This window comes from Dendrobates tinctorius, unplaced genomic scaffold (genome assembly GCF_039654945.1).
Source record: "Dendrobates tinctorius isolate UK_male_01 unplaced genomic scaffold, ASM3965494v1 ptg000120l, whole genome shotgun sequence".
Classification (NCBI taxonomy): Eukaryota; Metazoa; Chordata; class Amphibia; order Anura; family Dendrobatidae; genus Dendrobates; species Dendrobates tinctorius.
In genome coordinates, this window is record NW_027361788.1 from 20350032 (window position 1) to 20362608 (window position 12577).

Here is a 12577-nt window from a genome sequence, read left to right on the forward strand (position 1 = left end):
CCACCCCACACTTTCCCGTCAGGCTCCGCTCTGCCCACGGTCAGCTGATTTCAGAACTGAGAACTCCAAATGCTTCTCGGTGTTGTGAGCTGCTGGTTCGTGCGCCCGGTGCCATGCAGGTACGTTAGCCCCGTCCTGCCCGCGCTGCCAGCGGTCTCCCTCCTGTCAGGGAAGCACCGCCTGTTGGTTCACAGGTTATGAATGTAGAACTACAACTCCCAGCATGACAAGTGCAGTGCAGCCATTAACGTAAAATATACTGTGGCCTCCGAGGGTGATCGCACCCGCCCGATTTACTAGTGTACCCGTAGTAACCAATCACACTGCAGCTTTTATTCTTACAGGTGGGTTGGAGGAATAAAAGCTGCGCTGTAGTTGGTCGCTGGGAGCTCTGAGGCAGAAGTGCTAAAAAGTGATGGATGATGATCCTGGAAAGTTTCCCTGTCTGGTGACAATGTTAGTGTGACTGGAGAGCTGCAGAGAACCCTCCTCAGCGGTCACATCATTTCTACATTGTCTGCGCCTACATTATGTATTACAGGCAGGCAGCACTTTCTGCCTACATTATGTATTACAGGCAGGCAGCACTCTCTGCCTACATTATGTATTACAGGCAGGCAGCACTCTCTGCGCCTACATTATGTATTACAGGCAGGCAGCACTTTCTGTGCCTACATTATGTATTACAGGCAGGCAGCACTCTCTGCGCCTACATTATGTATTACAGGCAGGCAGCACTCTCTGCACCTACATTATGTATTACAGGCAGGCAGCACTTTCTGCGCCTACATTATGTATTACAGGCAGCACTCTCTGCGCCTACATTATGTATTACAGGCAGGCAGCACTCTCTGCGCCTACATTATGTATTACAGGCAGGCAGCACTTTCTGCGCCTACATTATGTATTACAGGCAGCACTCTCTGCGCCTACATTATGTATTACAGGCAGGCAGCACTCTCTGCACCTACATTATGTATTACAGGCAGCACTTTCTGCACCTACATTATGTATTACAGGCAGGCAGCACTTTCTGCACCTACATTATGTATTACAGGCAGCACTTTCTGCACCTACATTATGTATTACAGGTAGCACTTTCTGCACCTACATTATGTATTACAGGCAGCACTTTCTGCACCTACATTATGTATTACAGGCAGGCAGCACTCTCTGCGCCTACATTATGTATTACAGGCAGGCAGCACTCTCTGCACCTACATTATGTATTACAGGCAGGCAGCACTTTCTGCGCCTACATTATGTATTACAGGCAGCACTCTCTGCACCTACATTATGTATTACAGGCAGGCAGCACTTTCTGCACCTACATTATGTATTACAGGCAGGCCGCACTTTCTGCACCTACATTATGTATTACAGGCAGGCCGCACTTTCTGCCTACATTATGTATTACAGGCAGGCAGCACTCTGTGCCTACATTATGTATTACAGGCAGGCCGCACTTTCTGCACCTACATTATGTATTACAGGCAGGCCGCACTTTCTGCACCTACATTATGTATTACAGGCAGGCCGCACTTTCTGCGCCTATATTATGTATTACAGGCAGGCAGCACTCTCTGCGCCTACATTATGTATTACAGGCAGGCAGCACTTTCTGCGCCTACATTATGTATTACAGGCAGGCCGCACTTTCTGCCTACATTATGTATTACAGGCAGGCAGCACTCTCTGCGCCTACATTATGTATTACAGGCAGGCCGCACTTTCTGCACCTATATTATGTATTACAGGCAGGCAGCACTCTCTGCGCCTATATTATGTATTACAGGCAGGCAGCACTCTCTGCGCCTACATTATGTATTACAGGCAGGCAGCACTCTCTGCGCCTACATTATGTATTACAGGCAGGCCGCACTTTCTGCGCCTACATTATGTATTACAGGCAGGCCGCACTGTCTGCGCCTACATTATGTATTACAGGCAGGCAGCACTCTCTGCGCCTACATTATGTATTACAGGCAGGCAGCACTCTCTGCGCCTACATTATGTATTACAGGCAGGCCGCACTTTCTGCCTACATTATGTATTACAGGCAGGCCGCACTTTCTGCACCTACATTATGTATTACAGGCAGGCAGCACTTTCTGCACCTACATTATGTATTACAGGCAAGCAGCACTTTCTGCGCCTACATTATGTATTACAGGCAGGCAGCACTCTCTGCGCCTACATTATGTATTACAGGCAGGCCGCACTTTCTGCCTACATTATGTATTACAGGCAGGCCGCACTTTCTGCACCTACATTATGTATTACAGGCAGGCAGCACTTTCTGCACCTACATTATGTATTACAGGCAGGCAGCAGTTTCTGCGCCTACATTATGTATTACAGGCAGGCAGCACTCTCTGCGCCTACATTATGTATTACAGGCAGGCAGCACTCTCTGCGCCTACATTATGTATTACAGGCAGGCAGCACTCTCTGCGCCTACATTATGTATTACAGGCAGGCAGCACTCTCTGCGCCTACATTATGTATTGCAGGCAGGCCGCACTTTCTGCCTACATTATGTATTACAGGCAGGCCGCACTTTCTGCCTACATTATGTATTACAGGCAGGCAGCACTCTCTGCGCCTACATTATGTATTACAGGCAGGCCGCACTTTCTGCCTACATTATGTATTACAGGCAGGCAGCACTCTCTGCGCCTACATTATGTATTACAGGCAGGCCGCACTTTCTGCCTACATTATGTATTACAGGCAGGCCGCACTTTCTGCCTACATTATGTATTACAGGCAGGCAGCACTTTCTGCACCTACATTATGTATTACAGGCAGGCAGCACTTTCTGCGCCTACATTATGTATTACAGGCAGGCAGCACTCTCTGCGCCTACATTATGTATTACAGGCAGGCAGCACTCTCTGTGCCTACATTATGTATTACAGGCAGGCCGCACTTTCTGCCTACATTATGTATTACAGGCAGGCCGCACTTTCTGCCTACATTATGTATTACAGGCAGGCAGCACTTTCTGCACCTACATTATGTATTACAGGCAGGCAGCACTTTCTGCACCTACATTATGTATTACAGGCAGGCAGCACTCTCTGCGCCTACATTATGTATTACAGGCAGGCAGCACTTTCTGCACCTACATTATGTATTACAGGCAGGCAGCACTTTCTACCTACATTATGTATTACAGGCAGGCAGCACTTTCTGCCTACATTATGTATTACAGGCAGGCAGCACTTTCTGCCTACATTATGTATTACAGGCAGGCCGCACTTTCTGCCTACATTATGTATTACAGGCAGGCAACACTTTCTGCGCCTACATTATGTATTACAGGCAGGCAGCACTCTCTGCGCCTACATTATGTATTACAGGCAGGCAGCACTCTCTGCGCCTACATTATGTATTACAGGCAGGCAGCACTTTCTGCCTACATTATGTATTACAGGCAGGCAGCACTTTCTGCGCCTACATTATGTATTACAGGCAGGCAGCACTGTCTGCGCCTACATTATGTATTAAAGGCAGGCAGCACTTTCTGCGCCTACATTATGTATTACAGGCAGGCAGCACTTTCTGCGCCTACATTATGTATTGCAGGCAGCACTCTCTGCGCCTACATTATGTATTACAGGCAGGCAGCACTCTCTGCGCCTACATTATGTATTACAGGCAGGCAGCACTTTCTGCCTACATTATGTATTACAGGCAGGCAGCACTTTCTGCACCTACATTATGTATTACAGGCAGGCAGCACTTTCTGCGCCTACATTATGTATTACAGGCAGGCAGCACTCTCTGCGCCTACATTATGTATTACAGGCAGGCAGCACTCTCTGCGCCTACATTATGTATTGCAGGCAGCACTTTCTGCACCTACATTATGTATTACAGGCAGGCAGCACTTTGCGCCTACATTATGTATTACAGGCAGGCAGCACTGTCTGCGCCTACATTATGTATTACAGGCAGGCAGCACTTTCTGCGCCTACATTATGTATTACAGGCAGCACTTTCTGCGCCTACATTATGTATTACAGGCAGCACTCTGCGCCTACATTATGTATTACAGGCAGGCAGCACTCTCTGCGCCTACATTATGTATTGCAGGCAGCACTTTCTGCACCTACATTATGTATTACAGGCAGGCTGCACTTTCTGCGCCTACATTATGTATTACAGGCAGGCAGCACTTTCTGTGCCTACATTATGTATTACAGGCAGGCAGCACTTTCTGTGCCTACATTATGTATTACAGGCAGGCAGCACTTTCTGTGCCTACATTATGTATTACAGGCAGGCAGCACTCTCTGCGCCTACATTATGTATTACAGGCAGGCCGCACTTTCTGCCTACATTATGTATTACAGGCAGGCCGCACTTTCTGCCTACATTATGTATTACAGGCAGGCAGCACTTTCTGCACCTACATTATGTATTACAGGCAGGCAGCACTTTCTGCGCCTACATTATGTATTACAGGCAGGCAGCACTCTCTGCGCCTACATTATGTATTACAGGCAGGCAGCACTCTCTGTGCCTACATTATGTATTACAGGCAGGCCGCACTTTCTGCCTACATTATGTATTACAGGCAGGCCGCACTTTCTGCCTACATTATGTATTACAGGCAGGCAGCACTTTCTGCACCTACATTATGTATTACAGGCAGGCAGCACTTTCTGCACCTACATTATGTATTACAGGCAGGCAGCACTCTCTGCGCCTACATTATGTATTACAGGCAGGCAGCACTTTCTGCACCTACATTATGTATTACAGGCAGGCAGCACTTTCTACCTACATTATGTATTACAGGCAGGCAGCACTTTCTGCCTACATTATGTATTACAGGCAGGCAGCACTTTCTGCCTACATTATGTATTACAGGCAGGCCGCACTTTCTGCCTACATTATGTATTACAGGCAGGCAACACTTTCTGCGCCTACATTATGTATTACAGGCAGGCAGCACTCTCTGCGCCTACATTATGTATTACAGGCAGGCAGCACTCTCTGCGCCTACATTATGTATTACAGGCAGGCAGCACTTTCTGCCTACATTATGTATTACAGGCAGGCAGCACTTTCTGCGCCTACATTATGTATTACAGGCAGGCAGCACTGTCTGCGCCTACATTATGTATTAAAGGCAGGCAGCACTTTCTGCGCCTACATTATGTATTACAGGCAGGCAGCACTTTCTGCGCCTACATTATGTATTGCAGGCAGCACTCTCTGCGCCTACATTATGTATTACAGGCAGGCAGCACTCTCTGCGCCTACATTATGTATTACAGGCAGGCAGCACTTTCTGCCTACATTATGTATTACAGGCAGGCAGCACTTTCTGCGCCTACATTATGTATTACAGGCAGGCAGCACTCTCTGCGCCTACATTATGTATTACAGGCAGGCAGCACTCTCTGCGCCTACATTATGTATTGCAGGCAGCACTTTCTGCACCTACATTATGTATTACAGGCAGGCAGCACTTTGCGCCTACATTATGTATTACAGGCAGGCAGCACTGTCTGCGCCTACATTATGTATTACAGGCAGGCAGCACTTTCTGCGCCTACATTATGTATTACAGGCAGCACTTTCTGCGCCTACATTATGTATTACAGGCAGCACTCTGCGCCTACATTATGTATTACAGGCAGGCAGCACTCTCTGCGCCTACATTATGTATTGCAGGCAGCACTTTCTGCACCTACATTATGTATTACAGGCAGGCTGCACTTTCTGCGCCTACATTATGTATTACAGGCAGGCAGCACTTTCTGTGCCTACATTATGTATTACAGGCAGGCAGCACTTTCTGTGCCTACATTATGTATTACAGGCAGGCAGCACTTTCTGCGCCTACATTATGTATTACAGGCAGGCAGCACTGTCTGCGCCTACATTATGTATTAAAGGCAGGCAGCACTTTCTGCGCCTACATTATGTATTACAGGCAGGCAGCACTTTCTGCGCCTACATTATGTATTACAGGCAGGCAGCACTCTCTGCGCCTACATTATGTATTACAGGCAGGCAGCACTTTCTGCCTACATTATGTATTACAGGCAGCAGCACTTTCTGCACCTACATTATGTATTACAGGCATGCAGCACTTTCTGCACCTACATTATGTATTACAGGCAGGCAGCACTTTCTGCGCCTACATTATGTATTACAGGCAGGCAGCACTCTCTGCGCCTACATTATGTATTACAGGCAGGCAGCACTCTCTGCGCCTACATTATGTATTGCAGGCAGCACTTTCTGCACCTACATTATGTATTACAGGCAGGCAGCACTTTGCGCCTACATTATGTATTACAGGCAGGCAGCACTGTCTGCGCCTACATTATGTATTACAGGCAGGCAGCACTTTCTGCGCCTACATTATGTATTACAGGCAGCACTTTCTGCGCCTACATTATGTATTACAGGCAGGCAGCACTCTGCGCCTACATTATGTATTGCAGGCAGCACTTTCTGCACCTACATTATGTATTACAGGCAGGCAGCACTTTCTGCGCCTACATTATGTATTACAGGCAGGCAGCACTTTCTGTGCCTACATTATGTATTACAGGCAGGCAGCACTTTCTGTGCCTACATTATGTATTACAGGCAGGCAGCACTTTCTGTGCCTACATTATGTATTACAGGCAGGCAGCACTCTCTGCGCCTACATTATGTATTACAGGCAGGCAGCACTCTCTGCGCCTACATTATGTATTGCAGGCAGCACTTTCTGCACCTACATTATGTATTACAGGCAGGCAGCACTTTGCGCCTACATTATGTATTACAGGCAGGCAGCACTGTCTGCGCCTACATTATGTATTACAGGCAGGCAGCACTGTCTGCGCCTACATTATGTATTACAGGCAGGCAGCACTTTCTGCGCCTACATTATGTATTACAGGCAGCACTCTGCGCCTACATTATGTATTACAGGCAGGCAGCACTCTCTGCGCCTACATTATGTATTGCAGGCAGCACTTTGCGCCTACATTATGTATTACAGGCAGGCAGCACTGTCTGCACCTACATTATGTATTACAGGCAGCACTCTCTGCGCCTACATTATGTATTGCAGGCAGCACTTTGCGCCTACATTATGTATTACAGGCAGGCAGCACTCTCTGCGCCTACATTATGTATTGCAGGCAGCACTTTCTGCACCTACATTATGTATTACAGAAAGGCAGCACTGTCTGCGCCTACATTATGTATTACAGGCAGGCAGCACTTTCTGCGCCTACATTATGTATTACAGGCAGCACTCTGCGCCTACATTATGTATTACAGGCAGGCAGCACTCTCTGCGCCTACATTATGTATTGCAGGCAGCACTTTCTGCACCTACATTATGTATTACAGGCAGGCAGCACTTTCTGCTCCTACATTATGTATTACAGGCAGGCAGCACTTTCTGCTCCTACATTATGTATTACAGGCAGGCAGCACCTTCTGTGCCTACATTATGTATTACAGGCAGGCAGCACTTTCTGCGCCTACATTATGTATTACAGGCAGGCCGCACTTTCTGCGCCTATATTATGTATTACAGGCAGGCAGCACTTTCTGCGCCTACATTATGTATTACAGGCAGGCAGCACTTTCTGTGCCTACATTATGTATTACAGGCAGGCAGCACTTTCTGCACCTACATTATGTATTACAGGCAGGCAGCACTTTCTGCGCCTACATTATGTATTACAGGCAGGCAGCACTTTCTGCGCCTACATTATGTATTACAGGCAGGCAGCACTTTCTGTGCCTACATTATGTATTACAGGCAGGCAGCACCTTCTGTGCCTACATTATGTATTACAGGCAGGAAGCACTTTCTGCGCCTACATTATCTACAGGGAGTTTTGACAAAGCCGATACCATGGGTAAAGTAAATAAGCATTCTCAAAAATGGAGCAAGGGCAACGCACTACAAAATTGAAACCTACAAAACGAAAAAAAAAACCTGCTATAACTAAATACCGTAAGTAAAAAGCAAAAGTGCATTTAAGTGATAGAGTTCTTAGTAATACTGTATTTGATCAAACATAGCATAAAAGCCGTCTCACCATCGACAAGGTGACTCTGTGGTCGGGGCGGTCCTACACTGTCTAGTATTAATTGTTTTGTATGCTTTTTGGCCATGTGAACATGCGTTTATATGCTGCATGTGTACCAACTCAAACCAAGCTCAATTTTTGTGTTTTTTTTTTTTATTTTTAAATTGAAACCTACAAGAGCAAAGTAGCATAATGCCCTCAAGGACAAATGCAGTCGTGAATTCAATAGATTAAAAATAACTAATATTACACAAAATCTAAGAAAAACACAAAATGATAATGATAACAGTAGCAACGTAGTATAGGTGAGGATACAAAAAGTGTAGGCCTGGACAAAGTCTCTAAGCACAACACTAAAAACACAGTACCTTTGGGGGGCGGTCTAGAGTGTAGTAGTGTCTACCTATTTATATCCTAGTGCCCAGGTGTGTGGGATTAATGTGCCGCCATCCAATGACAATGTGTGTCAAGGGAAAAGTCCCTGTAACGTCAGTGACACGCATCACCATTGTAAGGAGGCCTGTAGCGACGTAAGCAGAATGGAGATGCCCCCAAAGCCCAGCGAGCGAAACTGGTGTTGATCTGCCAGGACCGTGCCCCATCTTGCACAACCACTCACATGGGTAAGCATTAATGTGCACTTTTTACCTTGTCTGCACTATGTCCCGCACTTTAGTTAGGAAATAGCTGTGACCGCCATGCGACGCCGTGCGCACCTCTAGCGCTTTCCTCCCCGTCCTGGGTGGTTAGTGGCGTTTGCCGAAGCGGCACTGTGTGCACTTGGTGCGATTATATATATATACTGTTACCTTTTGCTGGCACTGCAGCCGCGGCGCCGAGCGCTGATGGTCTGGAGGAGCTCTAGTCCGGTGTCTCTAGGACAGGGCTCTGTGACCCCTAATTAGCGCTCACTCACCTGAGCTCTGTGAGTTCAACAGGCTCCAGCATTTGTTTCAGAGGCTCTGTGGAGCAACAGAGTTCACCTCTATTCACACTGGGTGAAGTTAACCCACGTGTGAGCAAGCGTTTATCCACCATCTAGTTCCGCCATTACTCAGCAGCGGGTTCCATCTCTGCACGGTGGACCCGGGCTGCGAACGCACTTCATATCTCCTTTCATATTATTTGGTGCGTTCCGCAGGCCTTAACATTATACTAGCGCCAGAGTCTGGCTAGTAATGGCGGACGACCAGCGACTGCATAGGTACATTCAGCAGCTGGAGGGCAGTTTGGCAGCGCTAGAGCGTTCCACCTCAGCTGCGGATGTTACCTCGGTCGCTGTTCAAGCAGCCACAGAGGCTGTCTCCCGTGTCTCCACGGCCATCCCTGCTCCGACTTTGTCCCGTCTTCTGCTGCCCGAGAAGTTCTCGGGCGATAGTGCATCCTGCAGGGATTTCGTAAGCCAGTGCTCCATTTACCTAGAATTGCTGGCCGCACGATTTCCCTCTGAGCGGGCTAAGGTGGGATTCATCATCTCCCTCCTGTCGGGCAGGGCCTTGGAGTGGGCCACCCCGCTGTGGGAGCGTGGGGATCCCCTGGTACAGAGTGCCACCCATTTTCTGGTCACCCTGAAGCAGGTGTTCCTGGGGCCTCGGGTCACACACGACACCGCACTTCAGTTGCTGGCCCTAACTCAGGGATCGTCTCTGGTCAGCCAGTATGCGATCATCTTCAGGTCTCTGGCCTCAGAGCTGGAGTGGCCAGATAAGGTTCTCATACCTATATTCTGGAGAGGTCTGGCGGATCATGTCAAAGATGCTCTGGCCAACAGGGAGGTGCCCACTACTCTGGAGGAGCTCATTACTGTCTCCACCCGCATCAACCTTCATTTCACAGAGCGAGGGCTGGAGCGCTCCAAGTCCAGTCAACGGTATAGGTTGGCCCCAACTTTTGCTAGACCACTGAAACTTCCCGGTCAGGCGCCCTAGTCTCCAGAGGCCATGGAGGTGTCCCGGACGGGTTCCAAGTTCCGGTCCGCGCGGGTACTCCCGGTCTGTTTCCGTTGTCAGCAGACGGGCCACCTTGCCAATCAGTGCCCCCAGCGGTTGGGAAACGCTCGCGTCTAGTGGTCATCAGAGGGGGCCTACTAGACACGGCAACTTTCTCCTCCAAGCTCTTGTTTATAGGGAGGCTAGAGTTCAATTCTTCCACTATGATTGTGGAGGTTTGTGTGGACTCCATGGCAGAGGGCAATTTCATGTCATCTGCCTTCGCCCAACAACACACAATCCCCCTGGACTTGCTACCCCAACCAGTCATTATCAGAGTGGTGAATGGTGCGACACTACTGTCCCAGATCACCCAAGAGACGGCTCCACTGAGGCTCTCACTGTCTCCTTCTCATCAGATGTTATCTCTCCTTGTTATGCCCGAAGGTATCGACCAGGTCCTCTTAGGGGTTCCCTGGCTACAATTTCACTCTCCTCATATAGAGTGGTCCTCGGGGAAAATTCTCGTTTGGAGCAAGTCCTGTGAGGGTAGGTGTCTGAGGGACAGCGTACAGGTCGCTACCTCTGAGGTTCCTGCAGATCTATCCTCGCTTCCCAAACCCTATCAACAGTATGCAGACGTTTTCTCCAAGAAGGCGGCGGAGACCCTTCCGCCGCACCGCCCTTACGACTGTCTTATTGACCTCTTGCCCAGTGCTGAGCCTCCTCAGGGCCGAGTCTACCCCCTATCTTTCCCAGAGACAGAGGCCATGTCTCAGTATATCAGTGAGAATCTGACAAGAGGATTCATTAGGACGTTGGTGTCACCGGTGGGAGCGGGATTCTTCTTTGTCCAAAAGAAGAATGGAGAATTACGCCCCTGCATCGATTTCAGGGGTCGTAACACCATAACCGTTAAGAACAAGTATCCTCTGCCCTTGATATCGGAACTGTTTCATAGGTTACGAGGAGCGAGGGTATTTTCCAAGTTGGATCTGCGGGGAGCCTATAATCTAATACGTATTCGTGCGGGGGACGAATGGAAGACGGCCTTTAACACCAGGGATGGCCACTATGAGTATCTGGTCATGCCCTTCGGCCTCTGTAATGCACCAGCCGTCTTCCAAGACTTTGTAAGTGATGTCTTACGGAACATCCTCTCCACCTCGGTGGTGGTCTACCTGGACGACATTCTTATCTTCTCTCTAGATTTGGCTACCCACCGGAGAGACATCTGCAAGGTCTTCGACCGCCTGCGAGTGCACTCCCTCTTTGCCAAGTTGGAGAAGTACCAGTTTGAGCAGGAGTCCTTGCCTTTCCTGGGCTATATCATCTCGGCCCAGGGTTTGGCTATGGATCCGGCCAAATTGCAAGCGGTAATGGACTGGCAAGAACCCCACTCCCTTAAGACGGTGCAGCGCTTTTTGGGGTTCGTTAATTATCGCCAGTTCATTCCCCATTTCTCCACCTTGGTGGCCCCTTTGGTCGCCCTCACCAAAAAGGGAGCCAATCCTAAGGTATGGTCTGAACAGGTCTCCGAGGCCTTCTCCGCCATCAAGACACATTTCGCTGGCGCTCCCATCCTCCACCGTCCCGATATAGATAAACCATTTATCCTGGAGGTAGATGCCTCGTCCGTCGGTGCCGGAGCGGTCCTTTATCAGAAGGACGCTCAAGGTCATAAGCATCCCTGCTTCTTCTTCTCTAAGACATTTTCACCGGCGGAGAGGAACTATTCCATCGGGGACAGGGAGTTGTTGGCCATGAAGTTGGCCTTTTCTGAGTGGAGACACCTCCTGGAGGGTGTGCGGTTCCCCTTCCAGGTGTACACCAACCATAAAAACCTTGTATATCTACAAACGGCCCAGCGGCTGAATTCCCGCCAGGCCAGATGGTCGTTGTTTTTCTCCTGATTCCGTTTCACCCTTCACTATCTGTCCGGTGAGAGGAATGTCCGGGCCGATGCTCTCTCTCACTCCGTGGTGTCACTGGAGGAGGAGGAGACTGAGCCTCAGCTAATCGTCCCATCTGAGAGCTTAAGGACTGTGGCTCCGGTCGCTCTTGAATCGGTGCCCCCGGGCAAGACCTTTGTCACCGCCCGTCTGCGGTTCTCTCTTGGGCCCATGCATTCAGGGTGGGAGGTCACTTTGGGACGAAGCGGACCACCAAACTCTTGGCGAGGACATATTCGTGGCCGCACATGGCACGAGACGTGGGAGATTAAATTCGGGCATGTGTTTCCTGCCCCCAGAACAGGTCTTCTCGTCAGAGGCCTGCCAGGCTACTTTACCCCCTGCCGGTGGCGGACAGACCTTGGGAGATGGTCGGCATGTACTTTGTAGTCGGTCTGCCCAAGTCCACTGGCAGCACGGTCATCTGGGTTGTCACCGATCATTTTTCTAAAATGGTGCAACTGGTACCACTCTTGCAGCTACCTTCTGCACGAGGCCTGGCAGCCTTGTTCATAAAACACGTCTTTCGCCTGCATGGTATGCCGGACAAGATAGTCAGTGACCGGGGCCCCCAGTTTGCGTCTCGGTTCTGGAGAGAGCTCTGTAGTCTGCTCAGTATTGAGCTAAATCT

At 49.2% G+C, this 12577-nt stretch overlaps 1 protein-coding gene across 1 annotated transcript in view; it reads left to right on the forward strand.

The window, feature by feature from the left end:
• SLC31A2 (solute carrier family 31 member 2) overlaps positions 1 to 12577 on the forward strand; it is a 26789-nt gene continuing 14212 nt past the window's right edge. Inside the window, exon 1 of the mRNA XM_073590858.1 lies at positions 1 to 119. Coding sequence (XP_073446959.1) covers positions 114 to 119 — 6 coding nt within the window. The 5' untranslated portion in view covers positions 1 to 113. The remainder of the gene's footprint in view (positions 120 to 12577) is intronic.